The 26,393-nt window shown below is 41.4% G+C and overlaps 1 protein-coding gene across 1 annotated transcript; it reads right to left on the reverse strand.

Annotated features, from left to right (window-relative positions):
- Positions 1–5,432: 5,432 nt before the first annotated feature.
- Positions 5,433–24,998, reverse strand: FAM199X (family with sequence similarity 199, X-linked). Its single transcript, XM_050964532.1, has 6 exons — positions 24,625–24,998; positions 20,816–21,035; positions 14,676–14,825; positions 14,137–14,298; positions 12,454–12,714; positions 5,433–11,411 (listed from the first exon to the last, which is right to left on the reverse strand). Exons 1-6 carry the CDS (start codon positions 24,804–24,806, stop codon positions 11,241–11,243), a joined length of 1,146 nt encoding a protein of 381 aa, XP_050820489.1. The 5' UTR covers positions 24,807–24,998; the 3' UTR covers positions 5,433–11,240.
- Positions 24,999–26,393: the final 1,395 nt, after the last annotated feature.

Consider the following 26,393-nt stretch of genomic DNA (forward strand, 5'->3'; position numbering starts at 1 on the left):
CACGGCAGGCTCAGGGAAGGGAGCAGGAAGGGGTGGAGTGGGGGCAGGGCCTGTGGCAGAGCCAGGGGTTGAGCAGTGAGCACCCCCTGGCACATTGGAAAGTTGGTGCCTGTAGCTGCAGCCCCAGAATCGGTGCCTATACAAGGAGCCGCATATTAATTTCTGAAGAGCCTCATGTGGCTCCGGAGCCACAGGTTGGCCACCCTTGGGCTATCTTTAGGTTGGGGTTGCGTGTGCTGTTACAGTGGGGAGAAAACAGGCAGCTACACATCCCCAAGCAGCATTGCACTGTGGAAAAGAGATGCCCAACTAACATGTCCAAAGGGATGTGAACAAACAGTGTGTCTAGTTGTAACTCACACACCTCTTTATGCAGCCCTGGTCTCTCGTCTGCACCACCATTTAAACTTCCTTGTAGGTAAAAAAAAGTACTGCAAGATGGGAAGAGGAGAGGACTTTTGATGACCAAAGAATGCCGTTGTTAATAGCTGTATGGTGTATTTCATTACCTTTTCAAAGTATATTCCCTCACTCTGGGGCTCTTTGGGTAAACTTCTGCTAGGATCAGTATTCTAGAATTAGTTACCTAAAAATCTGTCCATCCGAGAAGTTTGTACAGGAAGCTCCTGTTTCTTTACAAAACATTAGAGCAGATTTCATGTGGCTACAGATACAGACTCAGTACCAAGAGTTTTGGAACTTTGCACCTCCACTCTTCAGCTCTTTCACTCCCTCCCCCGATTCCTGCTTACTGATGATGTATAAGGAAATGAAGTGCCGCTGGGAATACTTTACATTACAGTAGATGAGGAGCAAAAATACACATGGCTGCTGAAGGAGCTGAACTGTCAATTTTTCCAAGACAGTTTTCCTCTTCTCAGAGGGAAAACGTGTACGAATAGGAAACTAACTCCACTTATCTGGAAAGCAGTAAAGAACACTGCAGCTGAGCACATCATTAAAGGATATGTTGTGTTCGAGACTTTTTGTACATGCAGCATGTCCAACTCTAATTACGCAGCAAGGGTCAGCCTGCTACTAGTAGGATCTAAGCTCCTCCCTCCTTGTAGAAACCAGGAGAGAGAGAGAGAAAGTGCACGTGTGTGTTTAAAGTTAGGGAGGCTCCTGAGAATTAAGTCCAACTATAGGGGGCCTAAGAAGGGGCCGGCTGCTAAGTAGCAATTAACAGGGCAAGGCTTTCAAGCGGGTGAGGTCTTTCCTGGGCAGAGCACTTAGGGCTTGGCTACACTGGAGAGTTGCAGCGCTGGTGGTGGCTTTACAGCGCTGCAACTTAGTAACTGTCCACACCTGCAAGGCACATCCAGCACTGCAACTCCCTGGCTGCAGCGCTGGCTGTACACCTGGTCTGCTTGGGGTGTAACGATTGCAGCGCTGCTCATCAAGTGTGGCCACCAAAAGCGCTGTTATTGGCCTCCAGGGTATTAGGAGGTATCCCAGAATGCCTGCTCACAACCGGAAGAATGGCTGAACTCCGAGCTCCCCCAAACTGCTTATTTAAAAAACAAACACAGCTCCTGTTTGCTGAGCGAGCAGAGGCAGGCAGGGGAATTGCTTTGGAATGTTCACAGCTGTTTGCTTGAAGAGAGAACCAGCACGCTCACACGGCAGAGGGGGAGGGGAAGTCCGTGTTGAGCAGATGCTTATGTGGTCTGAAGGCTATTTAGGAGTGCATAATTTGCATTTAGTGAATAAGAGAGGGGTAGGGGAAGGGTCAAAACTTTTAAAATGATTCAAAGTAGGTGCTGTGTGTCTTCCAGTCCTTAGAACTTGCAAGGCATGGAGCTGAGAACAGTGTTAGCTCCAAAAATCCACTCTCTCTGTCTCCCCCACGCTCCCTGTCACACTCCACCCCACCCCCGTTTTGAAAAGTACCTTGCAGCCACTTGAATGCTGGGATAGCTGCCCACAATGCACCACTCCCAACAGCGCTGCAAATGCTGCAAATGTGGCCACAGTGCAGCGCTGGTAGCTGTCAGTGTGGCCACACTGCAGCGCTTTCCCTAAACAGCTGTATGAAGACAGCTATAACTCCCAGCGCTGTACAACTGTAAGTGTAGCCATACCCTTAAACTCTAAAAGAGGGGTCGGCCACCTTTCAGAAGTGGCAGGCCGAGTCTTCATTTATTCACTCTAATTTAAGGTTTCGCGTGCCAGTAATACATTTTAAACGTTTTAGAAAGTAAGTCTATAATATATAACAAAACTATTGTTGTATGTAAATAAGGTTTTTAAAATATTTAAGAAGCTTCATTTAAAGTTTAATTAAAATGCAGATCTTATCAGTTTAGTGTGATCCTTGCCCTTGCTTTTCCTTGCTGAGTTTTCCAATGCCTGCTGGCACATATTTGGATACTTTTAAGCTGCACACAGGCTTCTGAGCGATCAGTTGTTTAACTAGTTCCGAGAGGAATAGAGGACAGATTTCATGTGTGAAAATACCTGTTCATACAGGTATGTGGATCCAAATGCTGAAAGCACTGCAAATGCAATTTTCTTCAAACAGTTAAATTTCACTGGCTGGGATGTCCAGCAGGTCAGAATAGAGGCCCTATGATCTGTCTCGATAGCTTTGAGGCTCTCCACAAACCTCCAAACTTTGATGCCCAGAATTCTGAGCTTTTTCACTGAGTGAGCTGCATTTCGAAACTTCAACACCCATCCACTGAAATACAGATAAATCCAAGTCGCTTTTGTTGAACTTTTCATGTTTAATTAGAAAAGAAAGCATTAGGCCAAACCACTGGAAATCTTGAAATCTGTCAGAAAAGTCTGATTCGCGTTCTTGCATGTACATTCTAATCTCAACATCAAACGTAGTACGCTGTTCCACGTGGCATAATAGTGATGTAAGCAGCAAATCAGGACTTAAAAATATCCCAGCACAGTAGCACTGGAACAATTTTTAAGGTGGGGGTGCTGAGCTGCACTCCCTCTTGCCACTGTCTACACCCCTCACTGCTCCAGGCTGGGGCCAGTGGGCCACAGCTGCAGAGCCCCTGGGCCGGCGGCCAGGACCCCAGGCCAGCAGTGGAGCCCCCAGGACTGGTAGCCAGGACCCGGGCAGTGTGAGCGCCACTGAAAATCAGCTCGCGTGCCGCCTTCAGCACACGTGCCATAGGTTGCCTACCCCTGCTCTAAAACGAGAAGACATTGCTTCCCTCTGTTGGAGCTTAGATGTTCCAAGGGCAACCACATCCCTGGCTCCAGCCAGTCCCAAGGTCACCCCCACAAGCCTGACCTGACTCCATTGTAGATGGTGATCCATCTCTGCACTTTGTGGATGCTGAAATCAATGGGAGTTAGCCACCTAAATTGCTCTGGGCCTCTGTGGTTGCAGACAATGCATGTACTGGAGAGTGTCTGAGCATTGCACAAGCAGTGGCTCTGGGCAAGTCCCTGCCTCAGAAATTCTCTCCCTCCTGCCTGAATGTTCTACAGCATGCTAAGCTGGCTATTTATGCAACATCATGAGGAGGATAACGATAGACATTGTAGTCACACTCTAGTACAGAGTCTTAATACTGTACAGGAAGAGTAGGGCCATAAGCTCCCAGCACGTGCTGAGACTCCAGAGGTACACCACAGAACACCCTATTCAGCAGTTGTTGTATATATAAGGAAAGATGTTTAATGAGAGTAAAGGGAACAACAGAGACACAAGGATTTTGTTTACCTACAGAACAGGTTCAGCAGAGGCAGCAATCCAAGTTTCCCCAAGTCACCAATGAACGAGCCTCAAACTTTGCCTGGAATAATCAGTGAAAGGGTAGGAGTTAGCACTGCTGCCATTTTTCTGAGGGTGCCAACTGCCATGAGCTGAGTTTGTGATGTAAATACCTGCCCAGCAGAAGGAACTGGATTCAGACTATTTCATTTCACATCAATCACCTAGTCATGCAGCTGTTAGCAACTTTCAGCTAATGTTCAGCAGTACTAGATTTGAACCAAAGTTCAAGAGACAAAAAGGTTTTCCCTATTAACTACAGATAGTGTACACATCCAACTTCCAAATGCAAGGACCATCAACAGAGAAAAATTATGGCAATGTCACTTATTTAAAAAAAACCTAAATTAAACTTTTACAAAAAACACACCTGAAGTGTGTAAATTTAATTGTAAAGATAGATACCACATTCTTTTATAGGTTTCTCTCTCCTACTAAAACATTCTAGAGCATGAATCAGTCATCCTGATAACAAGTATAACTTTTCTCTTTGAGGAATAAAGGGAACTGAATAAAGAACAAGTGTTAAACTGCACTATCACAGAACTCCCTCTAGTGGAAACAAAGTTAAAAACCTTAACTTTTCTAGATTGCAACTGCAATACTTTGAGATTAAATTGTTCCATTTTAATTGGTAAACCAAGGAGTCAATTCCACGACAAATTCTGCAGCATAGCACAATACAAAAGGCCTTGCCTAAGTGGGTTCTGAACATATCTATTTAGGATATGTCTTCACTAGTTAACTCAAGTAATCAGCAGCCAGGCCTGAGCACCCAGGTTAGCCTGGCCCAGGTGTGAACTGCCACCCTAGAAAGCTCTCAGTGATGCTGCAGCCAGCTGTGTGGGTAACTAGTACTTCTGTAGGCTTGTCCTATAGTTCTTTGTGCAGAGCCACTTGATTCCTTCCCAGTGAAATTGTAGAACTTGTCTGTCCTTCCTGGCTTACAAGGGGAAGTGTGGGAAAGCAATGGAGGATTATCAGCCCTCAAGTGGGTTTACCTGCATCTTCACTATAAAGTAGGTGGGTTACCTGCCTGACTGAAAGCCTCACTTGGGCTTTAGCCAATAGGCCAGCTAGCCTGGGTTGAAAGCACCACTAAAGTCAGATCAGAGGTTTGTATGTGGGGATAGATTAAAGACTTCCTGTCCCCTATGCACAGCACCATGATCATAGAGAACAAATGAGAACTTTTTGGTGACAGTCTGTAGGTGCAAAAACAAGGAGGAGTCCTTGTGGCACCTTAAGAGACTAACAAATTTATTTGAGCATAAGCTTTCATGGGCTAGAAACCCTCGAAAGCTTATGCCCAAATAATGTGTTAGTCTAAGGTGCCACAAGAACTCCTGTTTTGCTGATACAGACTAACACAGCTACTACTCTGAAACCTGTATGGCGCAATCACTGATTAAAGCCAGAGCATTTCTGCTAGCGGGTCTCAGGGTTATGTAACTCATTTCCTGTGATCCATCAGAGTTTCAACTGAAAGCACATCTGCTTTAGTCAAGTGTACGTTTTCCTATGAACCTTTGCTTGGTTATTTATTATGAACAATTAGGGCGTATCATGCTGTCTACTACCAAAGACAGTTTAAACATGCTGCATTTCTTTATGCCATCTGCCAGAAGTTGGGCAATGGGCACATAAACCCCATGTCAAACTTTATTGTTCAAAACAAGACACCACATTCAGTTTCATCAGCACATCTTTGCTATGTTACTTTTAATTCCAACCCGCACTTTGATGTTCACATGACTATTTTAAATATAATGCAGAGTCTGAAAATAAAGTCAGTCACCAGTGTTGCAGTTCTTCACAACTTCAGGAAAAAAGCTTTCTATAACATTGTGGCAAGTAGGTACAAGAATTTACAGAGGACAGTTTTATGTACAAAAGTTGCATTGTTGCAATACATGTAGCAGAAACCCTGGAAAAATAGCTCCAATTTAACAGTTTTATACATTATAACTCTTAAGACTATTTGAAGCAGATTTTTCAATGAGACAAATTCCTCCTTGCTTTACTTATGACCTTTAGTCTTAGGGTTCCAATTTAGAATGAATTAATTTGAAAATTTTAACCACATTATGAATGTTTTAAAGCTCTCTGCATTTCTCTTCTCTGGCTATGATTCATTCAGACCAAAGCGTCAAACGTACAAGGTTTGAGTTTGGCTAAAATCTGCACTTCACAAATCAAGGGCTGCAAGAATGGGTCTTAATGCACACAACCCATTTCATCTGAGTTTCCATGCACAAGAATTGCAGGATTAATTAGTCAACAAAGTAGTGACCATTAGGCCAGCTAGTCTTAAATGCTGGCCATGAGAAAACTGAGGCCTAACATGACGCTTCAGACATCTAAAATAAATTTTAGAAATCACCAATATTTAAAGGCCAACATGTCAACCTACTTTTGAAGTTCAAGCAGCCATATAGGAAAAGTACAGGCTTCAGGCCTTTCAGCAACTCAGATCAATATATATATTGTCAAATTTATACACATTTTTTCCACATCCAGTATGTACTCTTCAATAGTTTAATGCATATGTATAAATTTAAGTAATAATTTCTAAAGAAAGATCTCCACAGGTTTTATTGACCACAATATAAAAAAAGTTCACATTCAAAAACTAAATATTGAACCAAGAGAAGAGATCTGATTTTTGCTTACTGCTCTCAGTAAGCATTCTGTACTGAATGTAAGTTTATCAACTTTTAATCTAATTAAATTTGTCAGGCTGTTAAAGGAAGAAAATACTGAAACCATTTCAACAAACAGAAGATGAAATTAGCTATACATATACAAAAGTGAACAGGGCTGTCAGGCAGTTCTTTCTTCCTCACGTTTAATCATGCTCAAGACTTTTGCCTTTTTTTTTTTTTTTTTTTTTAATACAGTCCTCCTGCAGTTTGATTTTCAGTGCTCCTTCTAAGCCTTTACAGAGAAATAATTCCCAGGCAAACTGTTAATGTTTTTGCAGAGTTTAAATGGATTACATTTATTTCACAGCTGTTAGAAAGCTCAAGATAGCCACAGAACCAATACTCAGGAACCAAATAACTCTTACCACTTCCTTCTCCACTTGTACATTGCTTCCAAGATTTAAATTTCCATCGAGGGATAAGAAGTAGGATTGGACGTTTAAAAAAGCAGTTCAAAGATCTAAAATTTTAACAGTTTGGGTTCTTTCTGTATCTACGATGCCAGTCCTGCAAAGACCAGATGGATTGACAAATCGCAGTAATAACTAATATCCATGTGGCAAAACTTAAATAAATATTATTTTCAACCACAAACCCATAAATTAGATTGACACCATGGCCAAGTACCTGATGAGAATGACACTGCATTTTATAAGTGAATACAAAAAATCATTGACAAAAAAGCGCTGGGGCTGAAAAAAAGTTATTGTTTGTTCAAATGTGAGAACTGAAATCTATGCAGGGGCAGAAGTACTTAACTTTTGCATTCTGTTACGCCTTTGTTCTTGGAGCTATTTTCCCTCCAGCTCAGATACACAATCTCAAAGCGTAAATAAGCACCCCAGAAAAAAGAATTATCTACAGACTTAGTTTCTCAGGTGCTGAGCACTCGGCCTCTGATGGACTGGTTTTACAAGACAGAGATAAGAAAGTCAAAACATTTAGGTGCACGAGATAAAGAAATGAAGAATGTTCAGTTTGGTGACCAAAGAAACCACACAGTTACAACTGAATAACCAATAACGTAAGATTTTACTTCAGTTGCAGGATGCTAAAAACTACAAAATTATTAAAACAGGACCATTTTGGCACCTTTTGGAAGCCACGTTTTCCTCCACTCTTCTTGACTACCATCATCAAATTATACAATGAGGAGCTGAACTCTCCAGGTGATGGTGAACCACCACCACCACCATTAGGCAAAAATAGTTCTGGAAACTATTCATCCAAGCTGATGAAAACTGGAACTATTTAACCATTAAGTTTAAATTTAGATTACACTTGGTTTTATATAGGACCACTAACATACCAGGATAGAAATGCTACTTCTTTTCCTCTCATTTTGTATTGTAAAATATTAATGAAGAATTATATTGGCTAACATTTAAACTGATGACTCATTCTGCTCTTCATTTCTTTAAAAAAATTGTCAATTTTGTCTGTGAGGGACCTATTTTAATTAATAATTCATTTTGTAATAATTTTCATTTTGTATTTTTCTTTTCCAATTCATAATTTTAAACAAATGTCAGACTCAACTTAAGGCACATTTAAAAGTGATATATCCTCATTATGACAAATGGGGATATACACATCCTTATATACAGAGGTGAGAACTTAAATTAAAGCTTGGAGGCTACTACAACATGTCTTGTTTTAATATTCTAGTATTTTCAAACAAAAATGAATGTTTTGAATGATATCCAGTTTAAAACAATTATAAAAATAAGTGAAGCATTTCACATAACATTTACCAAACGACAAACAGATAAAAATAGGAAAGCCTCAGGCTTTCCATTCCTTTCAGTGAAGTTTCCCATTTCATAGGAACTCTGCTACTGCACATCATCACTATAGCATGATCTTCCTCAAACAACTTAAGGTTTAGATTTAAACATTTATTATTTAGAAAAATTAACTAACTTGCCATTCTGGTAAGTCAGGGTGACAAACTGCTTTGGGGTTCACACTAACATTTACTCTACTCTGAAGTTGGTAATCAGTGACTCAAAAAAGATGCATCTCACCAAAATGAGGGTCACCTCTTGTAATAAAAACTAAGAATTTTACACTTTGAAGAGTAGACTTGCTGAGATAGAAAAATAAAGTGACACTTTCATGCCCCAAAAAATTGAGAGATTGCACCCTTCTTACAATTAATTTCAGCGTTTCAATGCTCTCTGTGGCAATCAATGTGCAATATTCTTTAGATAAAGATGCACATTTCAAAGCCACTGTAGAAAATAAAGGTTGTACTGAGCTGCAATAGATACCTATATGGATTATGTGAAATGTTTCATGATGAATTTGTGAACTTCTGCCACAAAGGTTCAATAACTGGACCCTGAAATTAGCAGTATTAACAGCAATACAATTTCATCTATCCTCCATCTCAGAAACTTGTTAACAGAAAACATAAGGATTATTTGGTTTGAGTTACACTTAACACTACAAACAAGATTTACTATTAAAGTTTATGAGATTGGTTTTGTATTTTACTATTGCAACAGTGTATAATAGACAAGTAATAATGAAAAATAAAAGCTCACTGCCTAGGACAAGTTACCAGTATATTCAAATGACAAGACAGAAATGACATAGCAGATATCTGAATTTTAAAACTGACAATTAAGATATTTCTCATTGCCACTGAAGAAAGTGGGCAATCAAACTTGTTAGTGACTTTTGAAGAATCAACTGAGTAGAAGAGTTTACATTTACTATTTTGACTGTGGACCTCTCTCTTATGAAGCTCTTTCATTTTGCACATGGCATTATAAATACTTAAAGGAATAAATACTTACGAGACATTTCAGATCTCCAATATATTTTTCATCAACTCACAGGTGGTCCATGTTCTGGAGTTCATAGTCAGCCTATGTCATTTACTACCAAACAAACATCTCCAAAGATGTAGCATCTAAACGTATGTTGTCACATACAAGTATAGAAGTTTTTATTTTGATCTTCCACTGAAAGTGTGATCTCAACTGTAGTATCATTGTTAACATTTTCTTTGTCCACAGATTTTTTTCTCCTTAATTTCACTTTTGCAGCCCGCCAGAAACAATAAAATTCTACTGTCGGGACTAATTTAGGGCCCAATCCTGCAAACATTTGCACTAGTGGATAGTCACACTGAGTTGACAGGACTACTCACACGTGTAAAATTATTCACAAGCAGAGTTAGGTCCCAATCCTGAAAATACACACTTCAGGACTCCTGTTTTCTGAGGCCACATTAAATTGACAGTAAGAGATAAACTCATTTTCTCCAGAGTGAACCATTCTAAATGATATTCACGAAGCACCACTATAAATCAGAAAGGTCACCTTCCTGAATTCAGAACTGGGTCATTCTAGTCACCTCTTTCACCTCTAATAGCTGCATTTGAATGAACACATAGCAATTGTATCCAAAACAAAAGATCAACCCAACAACAAACATTTCCATAATAAAGTTAGAAATTCATTTACTAATTGTCAAGAATAAAATCATCTCAAATTGAGTTTCCAGGTGCAGAAAAAACTAAAAGGTGTGTCTTGTTCTCCTCCACAACACTTATTCAAAAGGCTATACAACCAAACCAGTACTCTGTGAGTTAGATTAGCAATGATACAACACCTCGTAAAAAAGTTCCAACACCTAAAACTATCCTGAAAGTGGTAAATAAACTGGCAGCATACAGTTAAAACAAACAGCTGCATCAATAATTAGGTTCTCTTGCCAGCAGCAACAGCATATAGTTATTCTTACATATGGTTTTGACCATAAAGAAATATCTACCAAGTTTGGGCATCAATTGTCTGCACTCTGGTTTCCAGTAACATTTTAAGACTTTTTTTTATGAATGGTATCCTATGACTGAACCGTAAATATTAGTGTAATGTATGAGATTTTCATTTTTTAGGTTTGTTTTTTTTCCTTAACATCAGGAAAGAGGATGTACTGATTAACCATTAATAACATAAATAAGACTAGCAAAGAAACCAAAACACTAATCATTCAAATATTGAGGAGCAAGATAACCTTTTAGAGACTAAGTTTTACATCTTAAAGAACAGCCAATTCCTCACAGAAAAAATTGTACTTTTGAAAATGACCGTTTTCTTCTACATTTTGTTACTAGCTGACATTTGCATTACAGCTTTTTGTGGTGAGAAGCCTGCTTCTGCTTATTACTCCCCAATGACTTCATAATTCTTTAAGTGAAATCATAACCATAATTTCCAAAAATCGAATTTAATTTCATGAAGTACTAGGATTTGATAGGGTCAGGGGCAAGAACAGAGTAACCTATAGAACTAAGATCCTGTTTTCACGAAAACCAACCTTCTAATAAGAAATAAGGGAACACACAGAACAAGATAAAGGTGAGATTTCCTATTTAGAAACAGTTTTTTTCAAAGTTTGCTATCAGTATCAGTGTGTCTAAGAAAGAGTACCAACCCATTTAACAGAACAATCCATCGCAGTTAGCTTCTTGAAACCAAATACCACACAAACCTAATTCAGTGGCTTATTTTTTAGACAATATCTTCTCAGCAGCTTGTTAAAGTCACTGTGAAATCGTTTGTTGAAGTCTCAGTCTTAGACAAAATTGTTAGTCTTAAAGAGTCAGCTCACTTTAATAAATTCTAAATGTTCAAATTATTAAAATTACACTCAATAGAGGGTTCTGTTTGATACATTGTTAGCTCTGTCCTAATCAAAATTTTGGTCAAGAAACGCATGTAAACAAAGATAATACACTTAAGGCTTAGAAAGAACACTGATAAATTCATCCCTGTCACATTAAAACATCCACATCTCCTTCATGGTCCTCCTCAGTCACTTTTAAAGAGAGCACTTCTTCATTAAGAAACAATCCACTCAGTCTTTCCTTACGAGCCTGTCTCTGCTCTTTCAGCTGTCTCTTGCGTAAAGCCTTTTGCTGTAGCTTCCGCTGCTTAGAACGTTTCTGTCAAAATAAAGACAAATGTCAAAGTGATTTCTTGTATATCTAGACCACTGGAATAAATGGTCCTTTATTAGAAACATTAAAGGTGGATTTTAGTGAACATAAAACTGCTCTGAGAATTGACTAAAAAAGGCACCCTTACTCAGATCTATTCCATGTGCTTATTCAAAATCATACTTAATTTTGTCACTAAAATAAGCAACTCTTTACTGTTTAGCCATGCAGAGCCAACGAAACTAAGAGTGAGCAAGATGCAAATTCTATTCCATGTTGTGCATTGTCCAAACTGTTTAAGTATCTATCAGTTATATTTGTGAAAGCTCACTGGAAGAGGATGCATAGTAAAACTGAGCCTTTGAGATGAAGAACCTTAACTATAAGTGATGAGTCACGAGACCAAGAGAAATCAGCTTGTCTTAAATCCCAGACTGAGTTTGCAAAATTGGAAGAAACACACAAAATGAAAATCACTGAGACACAGAGGCCATAATGTTACTTTTAACGAATCACTTCTCAGTGTACAACCATGCTTGCATGGGCAAGTAAGCTATGAGAAATATGTTGAACAAACAAAAAAATTAGGAAATCAGACAAGTTATATCACAAAGATCAAGATATTCTTGAATATTCATGTACTGTGCTCTGAAAGATTAAATTCATCTTTAATAAATTCAAAGAACACATGCTTTTACCATTAAAAAAGTCAAGTTGATTTATCAGCTCTTTAAATATTCAAACAAACAAAAATCAAACTAGTCTAAGCCCTACCACATACACACATCTCAAAATAATTCTTCACTTGCACAAAAAAAAAAAAAAGAAAAAAAAGTTGTACGAAGCAATATAAGAACACCTTTAGACATTTTACTATCATGTCATGGGGCAACGAGGCAAATCATTTCCTTGGGTCCTGCAACTATCAGTGATACTTTTTCTTTCAGTAAAAATACAACAATCAGTTCACGTAAGTGACTTAAAACAATTGATGTGCACACACACTCACTCTCTCACACACACGCGCGCGCATAATTAGAAGTTTTACTTTTGAATCCCGGATTCTCTCTGCAGCACTCGTGGATAAATTACTATCACTGTGCGCTCGACTCATGTTGGCACTGGAATTTGAAGCAGAGTTGCCAACACTGGAACTGCTGCTGCTTGCTGAGCTGACCATACTTGCACTGCTACTGCTGGCACTTGCACCACTCACGCCACTGGTGCTTGCACAACTGTAGCTGCTTCTCTTCCAGCTTTCCCTTGCGGACCGTTGTCGAGGACCATGTTCCTTGATATAGTTTCTCACCTTTAGAACAAAAGCATTAAAAATGATAAAACCTTGATTGGTACTGCACTGTTTTGTGACAGCATATTTAGTGGAAAAGCTGCACGTTTTATGTTTATTACAACTAAGTTCTGGGGGAAAAAACTAAACCAAGAATAGTCGAACACAGTGATTCAGTTAGCCAGTTGAAACTACTTATTATAATGACCGCTACTAACATCTTCATTTCAGCTTTCTTATAACAGGCTTAATTAGCTAGAGAATTACTTGCCTGACATTCTTTTTACTTTAATATAAACAAACATTCTTTCCCTTTCTATGTAATGTATTACAAAACATATACCACCACACAGAAAGGTCAGCCACAGTAGTAAAAAGACAACTAACATTTATTTAAGCAAATTATGTTTTATAAACTTCTTGTACTACACAGACATATCCAGTAGTAACCCTCAGAAGAGTTACCTTTTAGGTTACCATTAGGGTTTTTAAGTGTTCTGAAATATGAAATGGGCATGAATCTATGAGGGACCTGAGTGCACTAGATTTCGATTGAATTCAATAAAAGCGGAGGGTGCTTGGCAAACCGGGCCACAAAACAGGTTCAGCAATAATATAAGTGGAGGGAAAACAAAGCTTATGATGAAGATGAAGCTATGCGGTACCGTCCACCTCATCAAGTGACACTAAGGGTTGGCTGAGTAGCTACTCTGCACACGCAGTGAAGAGTTATTACTGCTCTATTTTCTATAAGGCCAATAATCCTCTTGCTTCAATGTTATTTCCCCAAAAAATGTTCATATAGAAAGCTGCCAAATCAATCAGAAGAATTAAGTCGTCTCTCATGAGAATTCCAGTTTTGTAAGAACAAGAAATCCAAACTCAAGTAAAAGGGTAAGCTAGTTACAAAGTAATGATCTAGCCTTTAATCAAATCTACTCAATATGAGCCTTTGGGTTTTTGTTTTTTTTTAAAAAGTTTAGTTTTGTTTTTGCAAGCAGATTAAGGCCCCAATCCTTATGTAGGTGTATAAGTACAGTCGCCAAGCAGTACCTTCACTTTGAACTACTCATGTGAGTGAAGTTACACATCAGAGGAAGCAGTTGCAGGATTGAGACCTAAATCTTGAAAGTTACTCAGCAAGTATTTTGTCTGAAATCCCTTGTTTCATATGCCAGAACTAACTTACCACTTCAGTCACATTTATGTAATTAATGTGTTTCATATAAGGTCCAAGATCACATATTGATATGAAACTGTTGAAGAAACCAAAGTTCAACAAACTTTGTGTTCCATCCTACCCACTGGTACTCCATGAATATGGAAAAAATAATAAGTCACAACCCAATAGATGATTTTCCAAGACATGTATCAACACATACCACATGTCAGAGGGCAATGGTAACTCCAATTCAAGAGACACATACTAAAATTTTAACCTACCTGTTTCAATTTTTCATCTGTGAGACAGTTTAATTCAATAATAAACTCGCTATCTGTAGGTGAGATCTGAGCAGTGGGATCAATAATTTTAATAATATCAAGTTGCTCTCGAAGACCCATCTCAGTACTGACTTTCCGACTCAGGTATTCAATATATTCAACCTAATAAAAACAAAATACAAAGTTATTAAAAACTGTTAGCTCTTAATATGAGTCAAAGCAGAAGTAAAAGGAAGGAACCATGCGGGATCATAGAAATGCTCTCAAATGTTGCATTTCCTATGATTCTTGACTCAACCTAGTTGAGTACCATCTAAGATAAAAATTCAGAATGAAAAGTAAAGGAAAAAGTTAATCATCTCTATATGAACACTTGACAAGGAATTCGATCTCTCACTTCAATAGCCATGTGCAATTGTTCAAAATCATGCTCACATTGCTGTAACCAATAGAACTTTTATTAAACTAACAATTTAATTGAGTCTTAATTCTGTACATCTATACTGGTTCTCTCCAATACAAATGAAAACAAAGCTTACCTGTTCATCATTTGTCATTGCGCTCCATGGGAGTTCATCAAGATTCCTATGCTTGTTTTTCTTTTTTGGAAGCAAGCACGGAGAGCTTGGAATACTAGGTATGACATCAGAAAGTACATCACTCCCACTTGCAATGTCACTGCCAGGCAACTTGTAGGTGTGCAAAGAAAAAAAGAAATAGAACAAAATATCAAAATATGCTAGGTAGGAGTAGAAAAACAGTCAGATCAATACTATTAACCATGCAAAATATGCTGTCAAATGGGCAAAGTATCAGTTCTTAATCCAAACAAACCAACAATTTCCCAGCAATGATTTACAACTCCAAAGCACAGAAGTTAATTTCATGAACCATCTGCAGTAGCGAAGTGTAGCAAACTCAAACTATGCAGCTTTCTACTTCATGATTTCCCTTTTCAATTTGCATTCAGGGAAATGGCAGAATTATGCAGCATTTCACTCTTCCCTATCCATTAACATGCTATGCTAGTATATTCTATTCCTGGGGGAATTCTGCACCACTGTGTATGCGCAGAATATATGTCCCCCCGCAGAAAAATGACTTTCTGACGGGGAAGCAAAGGGAAGCCATGAGAGCGGTCATGAAACTTCCCCATCAGTACTGGATGCCCAGGGCAGCCGGCAGAGAGGTAAATTGCTGTGAGGAAGAGGGCAGGACTAGGGAAGATCCGGCTGGTGGCTCCTACCCTTGCACTAGGCTCAGCTGCTAGTCCCGGCTGGACTGGGGAGGATTGGACTTCCTCTTCCCCTGCACGGCATCCGAGGATGGGTCAGACCCAGCCACAGATTTCTCCCTCAGCTGTAGGTATTAAGATATAGATATTCAGGCCTGTCTGCAAAGGCCTATACTTTAAGAATTTAGGTGTATTCTTATCACTTAGCTAGTTACAGAAGTATAAAAGAATAAAAATCACTGTCTGCCGGTGTAAGGGCCTTCTCTTATTGTGACAGTCTGAGGCCTGGTTCTTAGGCTAAGGCCTTCAGCTAAGCAGCAGAGGCCAGCCATAAACTGGGAAGTGTATGGTCACATCCTCACATTCCAAACTAGTTACATTGAAATAAGGTGCTACTGGGCTGTTAGGAATATCAGGACAGGATTGTATTCCTATCACTTCCAGAGAAAGGGAAGAGCCTAGAAGATGCAAAAGGAAACTTAGTTTGATAACATCCTGTCTGGCAAGAACTCACTTATCAATAGCTGGGATGTGAAATCCTTATTTCTGTATTGTTCTATCACCGTAGTCTCCACTTCCCTATTGTTTGTCTGTATAATCTCTGTCTGGTTCTGTGATTGTTTTTGTCTGCTGTATAATTAATTTTGTTGGGTATAACCAATTAAGGTGGTGGGATATAATTGGTTAAATAATCATGTTACAATATGTTAGGATTGGTTAGTTAAATTTCAGTAAAATGATTGGTTAAGGTATAGCTAAGCAGAACACAAGTTTTACTATATAGTCTACAGTCGATCAGGAAGTAAGGGGGGGAATGGGGATGGGGGAATTGGAATCATGTTTCGCTAAGGGGGGAATGGGAACAGGGACACAGACAAGACTCTGTGGTGTCAGAGCTGGGAAAGGGGACACTAAGGAAGGAAACTGGAATCATGCTTGCTGGAAGTTCACCCCAACAAACATCTATTGTTTGCACCTTTCGGACTTGGTGTATTGTTGCTCTCTGTTCATGCAAGAAGGACCAGGGAAGTGAGAGGGTGAAGGAAAAAGCCCCCTAACAGTAGGAAGCTCTGCAACCTCGCCCGCGCTTCCTGTACCCCTGGCTCTTCAGCTGTAGGGAGAAGGATCCCTGTGCAGGGAGATGCTCCCCCATTCACCCCATGAATCCAGACCGTCCTGCTGAGCCTCACTCCCCGGCACTCAGAGCCCCCTCCTGATGAGCCCCACTCCCCCTGCACCTGGGCCATGCCAACAAGCCACCCACACCGCAATCCCCTCCCCACCAAGGCCCAACCAGTTGCACCTGGATGCCCACCCCACTGAGCCCCATTCCCTCAGCATCTGGATGTCTCACTGAGCCCCCCACACCCAGACTTCCCCTGCTGAGCCCCAAACACCTTCACCTGGACCCCCCTGCAAAGTCTCATTACTGTTGCACCCAGAAACCCCCCAACAAATCCCTGCGCATCCAGATCTCCCACTGAGCCGCCCACACCCAGATGCTCCCACACAGAACCTTCTCAACCCACACCTGGATCCCCCCACACTAAGATCCTGCCTTGCTGAGCCTGCCTGCTCACACCTGGTACGAAGAGGCATGGCCTGGACTGTTTCTCGGGCATACCCAGTCCTTGTGCTATGTCAGGGTTGGGTGCAGCTTCACCACTGATTCTGTATCCTCGTGGGGAGCTGCACAGTGATCTCCCACTTCTGTTCAGCCAATGGCCTGTGCTCCCCAATGCCATAGTGGAGCCTCCCCCTCCGACAAATAAAATTTGCAGAATTTTAAAATATTGTGCGCAGAATTTTTAATTTTTTGGCACAGAATGCCCTCACGAGTAATGTTCTCTATTAAAGCATCATTCTCTGCCAAGCATCATCCAACAGGAATGGCCATTGTGAAGGGAAATCAAGTGAACCTGATTTGCCTAAGCTCTATTAGAGTCAAACTTTTTACACCAGAAGGAATTTAAAAAAAAAAAAAAAAAATACCCATATACAAGCTGGTTAAGCTGGCACTATTGGAGCAGTGCTAGGGCAGCTGGCTATGAACACATCGCCTTCTCTGGAGTTCTGTCCAATTTCACTCTGTGAGGTTTTGCATGGGCTGCAGCCAACTACATCAATCTGGAGCCTTGCCACGAGGCTAATGAATTCTAATGAGAAGGGTTTTAGTCCTTCATTGAGGATTGTTAATGCTTCCCATTGTGAAAGCCAGGGTGCCAGCTATACTTAAATAGCATACGAAGAAGCGCCTGCTCAGAAAATCACCGCTAGTCAATTATTGGACAGTCTCTTGCTCACCAATTTTAAGGAAGCTCAGTGACAGACTGGTACTAAAGAAACTTCAGACAAATATTGAGGTTGAGGGTGCCCTCAACTAATGCCAGATTTCAGAGGCGGGGACAGGCCAAACTCAACTACAATAGAAGCAATGCTGATGGCTAAGGAGAAGTATCTGGGCGCAACTAGCAAAGGTGAAAAGCCCACCTTCCATTTGTGTGGGTGTAGGGCCAACCTTTGCCAACAGTTTGCAGTCTGGATTTTATCACTACACCTGAGGTCTCAGCTATTAGCTGTAGCATATACTATCTTCTTTCGTGGATGGCTGGCCTGGAGGTTGTGATCATTGTCTTCTGAGGCATCCCCCAAACCAGTGATCCATGTTTATTACCTCCAGACTGCATTACTGCAACACATGCTACTTGGGGCTAGCCTTGAAAAGTCCCTAAAAGCTTCAATTAGTGCAGGAGGCAGCACAAACCTGTTGTCCGCAATGGCTACTTACTCACTTCTGTGCTGAGTACCATTCAAGAGGATATTTATAATCTGGAACTTCTCTCTCCTCCATCACATGAGTAACTCTGTCAATGTATGTAGCTTAAACTTCCCATGGCAGGGCAAAGTGCTCCTTCTAGAGTCCACCACAGCCAGAGTTTAACATGCTTCAGGGCAGTACAATACTTACCTGTTTGGTCAAATTTTTGAGAATGTTTTATTTAGTTTAAAAATAGGAAGTGGAGGAACAGGATTTAATTGCTGATCTTTACATTGAAAAGCTGGTATTTTATTTTATAAAAGTACCTAGTTATTATAAGGTGCTCAGATGCTTAGCGAAGGGAAGCAACAGATTAATAAATTAATTTTAAAATGGTTATTGCAATTGGTTTAAATTGATTTTATGGATTTAAGTTTACTTTGATTAGATTTTGGTTTTCAAAATTGCACGTTATATACATATCAATTCCTGAAACATGTGGAATTTGAGTTTTTCACATTTAAAAAAAAGTGTTAATACATAAACATTTGGAGGTTTATTTTAAAAAGATGAAGTTTTTTGTTCATTCCTAGTAACGTAAATAACCCTCATTTAAAAAAGACTATTCAAAAGTTTAGAAATAAAACTCAAATGACAATACATTGTTACTTAAACCCAGATGGCCCTAACATTGCAGAAATGCTATTATTGTCATTTAAGGACTGTAATTCATTTTTTAGATCCTACAAAGACGAACGTATGCACATATAAAAAAAGTGGTAGCTTTAAATTTCAAAGGGACGTCCTAAAATAAAGGTATTTAATTTTAGCCAAAAATTTAATATTCAGTTTACTATATTTTGTTTATCGAGCCACATTTTGAATTATGAGGTTATTTATGAAAAAAAGACATTCTGAACCATACAGTTCTAATTACCTGCATGTTTGCATACCCAAGGAACCCATAATTAACCTGTCATAATTACAGGTGTTTAATAGAAGTTATATAATTGGGAATATTTTCCATTGTAAAATAAACAAACATTCTATTCTAAAAGTATGGTTTGAGAAGATTGGAAACCTATTTATTTGTACTATACACAGTAACTACACAAGACACCTGCATCACGTTTTTTTTCCTGTAAGCAACAGCAGAATTTTAAACTAGCTTCATTTGTACAACTGACATGTAATTTCTGATCCACTTCAAGTGTAAATGTGACAACTGTATTACTCACTTATGGAATTTGCTGCATAAGGTTGTAAAAGCAATGAAAAAATCTTTTCCAAAGCTTTACAAGTCCAGTCAAGTAGGTCTCTTCTAGCAAATGCTTACAGAAAAAATGTCCAGTAACTACTCAAAAGGAAAACTGCCAGCTAATCAAATAACCAAGAAATTTTCTTTTAAAATAATCCCACTGTGTCCACCTGGTAATGAACATTTCATATCTCAATGAGGAACTAAGTCATCTGGGTAATTTTCTGAGGTATTTCTATAAGCTGCATTATAAAACTGCAGTTGGAATTTTTTTACAAGGGATATAGTTTAAAACTGGGATTCTAAAGCTGCAGTAAGAAACATGGAGCTACTTTTAGCTAACGCTATCCTACACAATGTCATTTACAGTTTTTCTTTTGCAGGATATCTGTAACATTCCTAATTCATCATGCAATGCTTAAATTGGGGTGGAGGGGGGTTAAATCACATTTGGAACAGAGAGTATGTTTCTATGGCTGCAGAGTATTACATACCCTGTATGATATGACTAAAGTCCATAAAAGATGAAGAGAAGATTATGCTTTTAATTGACGATTACACTTATCCTAGAACAGCATGCTCCATATATTTAACTACAGTTAAAATAATCAAATCTAAACCTGTAACAGAAAGAACATTTGCACGTTCCACAGGTGAAACACTGCTATATGCCAAAACAAAACAAAATTTGTAAAGATACCAGTTTAGGATCTGATGTCAGATCGAATTGCACATAACAGATTGGGAGGAAAGTGCCATGGTAGCACAAAGCTCACCTTTGCACTCTGGCATTGGCCTGCTAAACCCAGGGTTGTGAGTTCAATCCTTGAGGGGGCCATTTAGGAAACTGGGGTTAAAAAAAAAAAAAAAAAAATTCTGTCTGGGGATTTGTCCTGCTCTGAGCAGGAGGCTGGACTAGAGGATCTGCTGAGGTCCCTTCCAACCCTGAGATTCTATGATTTATATGATATCCTTGGACCACAGAACATACGGCTGGTTCACAGTGATTACTAACGGCCGCACAGAGCCAAAATCACAAATGGGAATTAAGAACACAGCAGTAACCCAGCCACACTGAATGCCAACGCAAGGTATACACAGCCAGATTCCAATACACGTGCACATGCCCCACACCAAAGGATTGGGCCTCACAGATGCAAGATATGCTAATAACTAAAAATGAACGTGACCATAATATGCAGCAGCCCTATTTCAGAAGCTGGTCATGTCTTGTCATCAAAATTCTATATGGGAACTTTGTAATAAAATGGTCTATCAAAACACTGCCTTTACTGCTGAATCTCATCATAGGCAGTGGGAGTTTATCGTGCCATCAAAGAGCCTCAAACATTTACTTCTGAGTCAAAACTGCAAACAGCAGCTAGTAGATCCCACTTCATCTGCTGCGTTGACCACAGAAATAGTTTACCTGCCACTCAAACTCGCTGTCTGACCAATCCCAGTATGTGCTGATAGAAGAGGAGACATCACTGCAGACACTGCCCTCTGGGAACAGATCAAAAGATGTGAACTCCTGGTCATCCAACAGAGAGTAGCAGTCATCCTGATCACCAACTGAAACTGATGAAAACAGCTCCTCGCTGCATTCTGAGCTGGCTACACTTGTTCCACAAGAAGTCAAGTTCCACCTGCAAAGCATACCAACCAAACAAATTAACAGCAGTACACACACTCACCGAAAAAATGCTTTGTCCTTTGAAGATGTAACAACTGAGACAAAGGTATAGATATTTTAATGTACATGTAGATTTTGCTAGAAATAAATTCATTCATCTAATAAGATGCATTTTAATAGATATTAAGAGTCTAATTTACACACACAAAATCAAGAAAAATTCAAAGGATGAATACTCAAAGACTATGCGTACTAAAATATTTCAACAGAGAGCCATAATTTCCTCATATATGAGTCTCGGATTTCTAATTAAATGTAGTTTTTAAAAACTATTTCCAGTTTGTTTAAACCTCCATTAAAAGTATTTCCATAATAGGCATGACAAAATTAAAGGTACCAACACTAGATGAGGGAGGGAGGATGGTCTTGTGTTTAAGAGACAGAACAGGAAGTCAGCAAGCATAGCTCTCTCTCATGTGAGTAGATCCCATGAAGTCAATGCTTGCCAGGGAAATATCTGGGACTCATTTACTCAATATTTTGGGCTCTGTTCTCAAAGCCAAAAAAGACACAGGATACAGAGCTTTTCATTCTAAAGATGACACAGAAGAGCAGAGAATACAGAAAGCGATCCACTTGAAAAAAATCCAATACTTCAATCAATACTAATTAAAAAAGATTGATTATGTTCTCCACAGCTTCATTATTACAAATTATTTAATTGTGCTAATCAGGGAAAGTATATTTCCAACTGGAAAGTCTGTCTGGTCCCATAGAAAGCCGTGGAACAGGTTTTCACTCTGATGACCTACTCACATGAAGTTTAGCAAGGTCAGGAAATTTGCTTCAGCATCTCAATTATTTTCACCAATATGATGAGCAGAGACTTGACTATGTTTCACAATTGGACAGCACAATGGCCCAATCCCAGAAGAGTTTGGAAAAGTCTAAGGTTTCCAAAAGTCACTGTACAAAGCCATGCAAGCTATGTTTAATATGTGAAGTTTTATCCATTTGACATATTGATTACTATTGGAATATCCCTTTAATCACAGACTGAAGAGCAATACCTTCTGATGTGGGAAGCATGCCTCTCAGCACCTTTACTTGATTTTCACATATGCTTGCTTGTCAACACTTGTTTCTTGGGACAGCATTTGCACATTCCAACAGGCCAAATATTTGCCCTAAATCATTAATGAATGAAGATGGGTGGCCTAAATAATACTGTAGTTGCCATTTCCTATGGGAAGTTCATGGGCTGTAAAAGCCGTTGCTAGCCTCCTTATACTTGACCAGACACAAACACCAAAATAGTTCAAAAACTTGATGAAAGAAAAAGTGGTGTCTGGCTGCTGAACATCGCATACCTAAATATATGAGAAGTGCATTATATTTACTTGAAATTTCAAAAGATACAGAGCACTTGCAGACACTATGGAAGTAAGTAGAATATTCCAAAAGATGACAAGGACAAAGTGAATTAAAAAAATAATGAAGACAAGTTACACACTTTCCTAAAGAAATGAGGAACTAGCTCAAGGTGCAGAATACTGATGCGTTAACTGACAGAAGCTGGTTACACATGCTTAGAAACTTGAATGACAGGTATGTTATAAGGAAGAACATTTAAAAATAACCTACACATATATTTACAAGCTTGCCACTCACATTTGATCAGAAATACATGAACCTATTGTTTAGGTCACATGCAGGCTTGATAGCAGTATAGTGCAAAAGCCCCGAGGGAGAAAATATAATTGAATTCACACAGAGTAATGAAAGCACACTTATTTGATCATGTTTGTATCAGAATGATGGCTAGCAATACTATGATTAAGGGCCTGTAAGCTTTTCAACTCTCAACCATGTTTCTAAGGCTATATCTACACTGCAACCCTGACAATGGCACAGTTTTGTTGCTGCCCCTTCTGCAGCCATGCCATTGTCAGGTGCGCTGTGTGGCTGCTCTATCACCGGGAGTGAGCTCGCCCATCGACAAAATACAATCACCACCAATGAGGGGCAGTAGCTTCATCAACAGGAGTGCCGCTCCCACCGACGAGGCACTGTCCACACGGGCGCTTTTCATCACTAAAACTTTTGTCATTCGGGGGGTGTTTTTTCACATCCCCGAGCAACAAATGTTTTAGCAACAAAAGTGCCAGGGTAGACAAAGCCTAAATTAACTTAGTTTAATGTAAATTGAGCTGGAAGTTGGTATGTTACAACTCAATCTAAATTCAAACTTTGCAAAGTACTTGCCATATTTACATTAAATAAAAAAGTAAAGTGTGAGAATTAGATGCACATGTATAATGCAAAAACATTTTGAAGTCTAAACTGAGAATCATCAAAACTATCTTGAATTCACATCTAGGGCCCAGATCTGTAAGTTGTCGCAACTTCAGCATACAGAAAGTCACTTCCATGTACACCTATACAAGATCTGCTTCTTGGGTAGACAAAACTATTTTTTCACTTTGGGAATTGATTTGTTTGTCTTCTGTAGTAAACAGAAGTGGTAGTTTTTAGCAAAACTACTTGAGCACTTTTAGAAGTTACACCTCACCAATGCCATAAGACTCAATTTGTGCCAGAAAGATCGAACAGTTCTTAACCGAAACGTGCAGACTGCAGTAGTTCAAACAGAAACATTTTGATCCATCCACTCTAGCCATTCTGACTCATGTACTGAATCTTTGTAGGTTTGCTTTGTGCCCACATTACTGCTGTTCTAAATTGTTCCAGCTGCAACACCCTGTGAGTTCCTATCCCACAGTTCCCAAACACAATGATTTATAGAAGATTCAAAAAGGCCACAAATTCACCATAGGATAGCTATCTGAACCCGATTTTAATACTAGACATAATGTCATTAAACTAATTAGCCCTGCAGAAAGCAAGCCTAATCCAAATGGTATTTGGCATGTATGTGGTCTGGCTGTGTTTTACAAGCATGCTGGGATTGGGGTGGAGGAGACGCAAATAGTTACTAGCATAGTAAGAAGCAACAGAGTCCTGTACTCTTGTCACTTTTTACAGATCCAGACTAACCTGGCTACCCCTCTGATGCTTAGCACAGTATGGGTTTTTTTGGCTTACTGGGGATGCTACTATATCACTGTGACTGGGCAGTAATACAGGGATTTGTAAATTTCTTGGGGGTGGGCAAGAAGGGAACTAATGCACAGAAAGGCCTTATCTACACGAGGGAAAGGAGTGCTAGTTCCCAACCCAACTAGCTCAATTTAAACTAGCTCAACTCTTGCCTAACCTCTCATTCTACCTGCCCAAATGTCCAGTTACACTCTGGCGATGGAGGGGTTTCAACGAAGCTGAGCCTATTGCACTCACTCTGCCGGGGGGAACCACCTTTACTCCTACAGGCAGATTCAGGAAAACAGCTCGGTCGGGGACACCCCCATGCACCCAAGAGGCTGGGAGAGAGCTGAGCACGTACCGCCTGTGCCAAGCACAGCCAGGGGGCGAGGGCAGGGCAAGCAGCACAAAGCCGGGGGCTCGCTCCCCACGCAGGGGATCAGCCCCCCGGCCGGGCGGCCTAGACGGGGATCCCTGGGGCGCCCCCCCCGGCCCCGCACCTGCTGGAGTGGAAGCGGCGCAGCGGGTCGGTGCGGTGACACGACGAGAGCTGGCAGCCGAAGTCGCTGACATCCAGGCAGCCCTCCTCGCTCAGGCTGGCGGCCCGCGGCGGGGGCTGGTGGCAGAGCAGCGGGCAGGGCTCGTCCGGGGCCAGGAACTTCTCGTACAACGCCTCGCTCATGGCGCCGCGGCCGGGGCAGGGCGGGGGGCCCGGGCGGCGGCTCCGGCTCGCCCGGCCTCAAGCACCGGCTGCTCTCGCGGGCCCAGGGCGCCACCATGGACGGGGGCCCGGCCGGGAGAGCGCGGGCTGGGGCCGGCTCTGCGAGCTGCTCACACACACGGCAGCCGGGCCGCGGGAGCCGCCATTACAGGCCGGCCGGTGCCAGGCTTCAGGCGGCTCAGAGCGGGAGCCAGCCGCCGCTTCCGGTTCCGGGGAGAGACCGGGAGGCTGCGCCCCCTGCTGCGACGGAGGGGAACTACGGCCCTAGGCCGCCAGTGATCAGAGCTCAGACCCATGCGCAGCGCCGCCTGAGAGAGACACCGTATCCAACACCACTAGACACATACATGTCCAGCAACACACACAACCTATACCCAGCAGCAACCCAAGCCATGCACACAGCCCAGAGCCAGCATAAACCAGCCACCCACACACCATCCCCAGGAACAGCCCCTGCCACACACACATCCCCCATCCCCAGCAACCCACACACACAACTTATACCCAGCAGCAACCCTATCCATGCACACAGCCCAGAGCCAGCATACACCAGCCACACACACACCATCCCCAGCAACACCCCCTGCCACACACACCTCCCCCATCCCCAGCAACACACACACACAACTTATACCCAGCAGCAACCCCAGCCATGCACACAGCCCAGAGCCGGCATACACCAGCCACGCACACACCATCCCCAGGAACAGCCCCTGCCACACACACATCCCTCATCCCCAGCAACACACACACACAACTTATACCCAGCAGCAACCCCAGCCATGCACACAGCCCAGACCCAGCATACACCAGCCACACACACACCATCCCCAGCAACACCCCCTGCCACACACACCTCCCCCATCCCCAGCAACACACACACACAACTTATACCCAGCAGCAACCCCAGCCATGCACACAGCCCAGAGCCGGCATACACCAGCCACGCACACACCATCCCCAGGAACAGCCCCTGCCACACACACATCCCTCATCCCCAGCAACACACACACACAACTTATACCCAGCAGCAACCCCAGCCATGCACACAGCCCAGACCCAGCATACACCAGCCACACACACACCATCCCCAGCAACACCCCCTGCCACACACACCTCCCCCATCCCCAGCAACACACACACACAACTTATACCCAGCAGCAACCCCAGCCATGCACACAGCCCAGAGCCAGCATACACCAGCCACACACACACCATCCCCAGCAACACCCCCTGCCACACACACCTCCCCCATCCGCAGCAACACACACACACAACTTATACCCAGCAGCAACCCCAGCCATGCACACAGCCCAGACCCAGCATACACCAGCCACACACACACCATCCCCAGCAACACCCCCTGCCACACACACCTCCCCCATCCGCAGCAACACACACACACACAACTTATACCCAGCAGCAACCCCAGCCATGCACACAGCCCAGACCCAGCATACACCAGCCACGTACACACCATCCCCAGGAACAGCCCCTGCCACACACACCTCCCCCATCCGCAGCAATACACACACAACTTATACTCAG

This window comes from Gopherus flavomarginatus, chromosome 8 (assembly GCF_025201925.1).
Source record: "Gopherus flavomarginatus isolate rGopFla2 chromosome 8, rGopFla2.mat.asm, whole genome shotgun sequence".
NCBI classification, from domain to species: domain Eukaryota; kingdom Metazoa; phylum Chordata; order Testudines; family Testudinidae; genus Gopherus; species Gopherus flavomarginatus.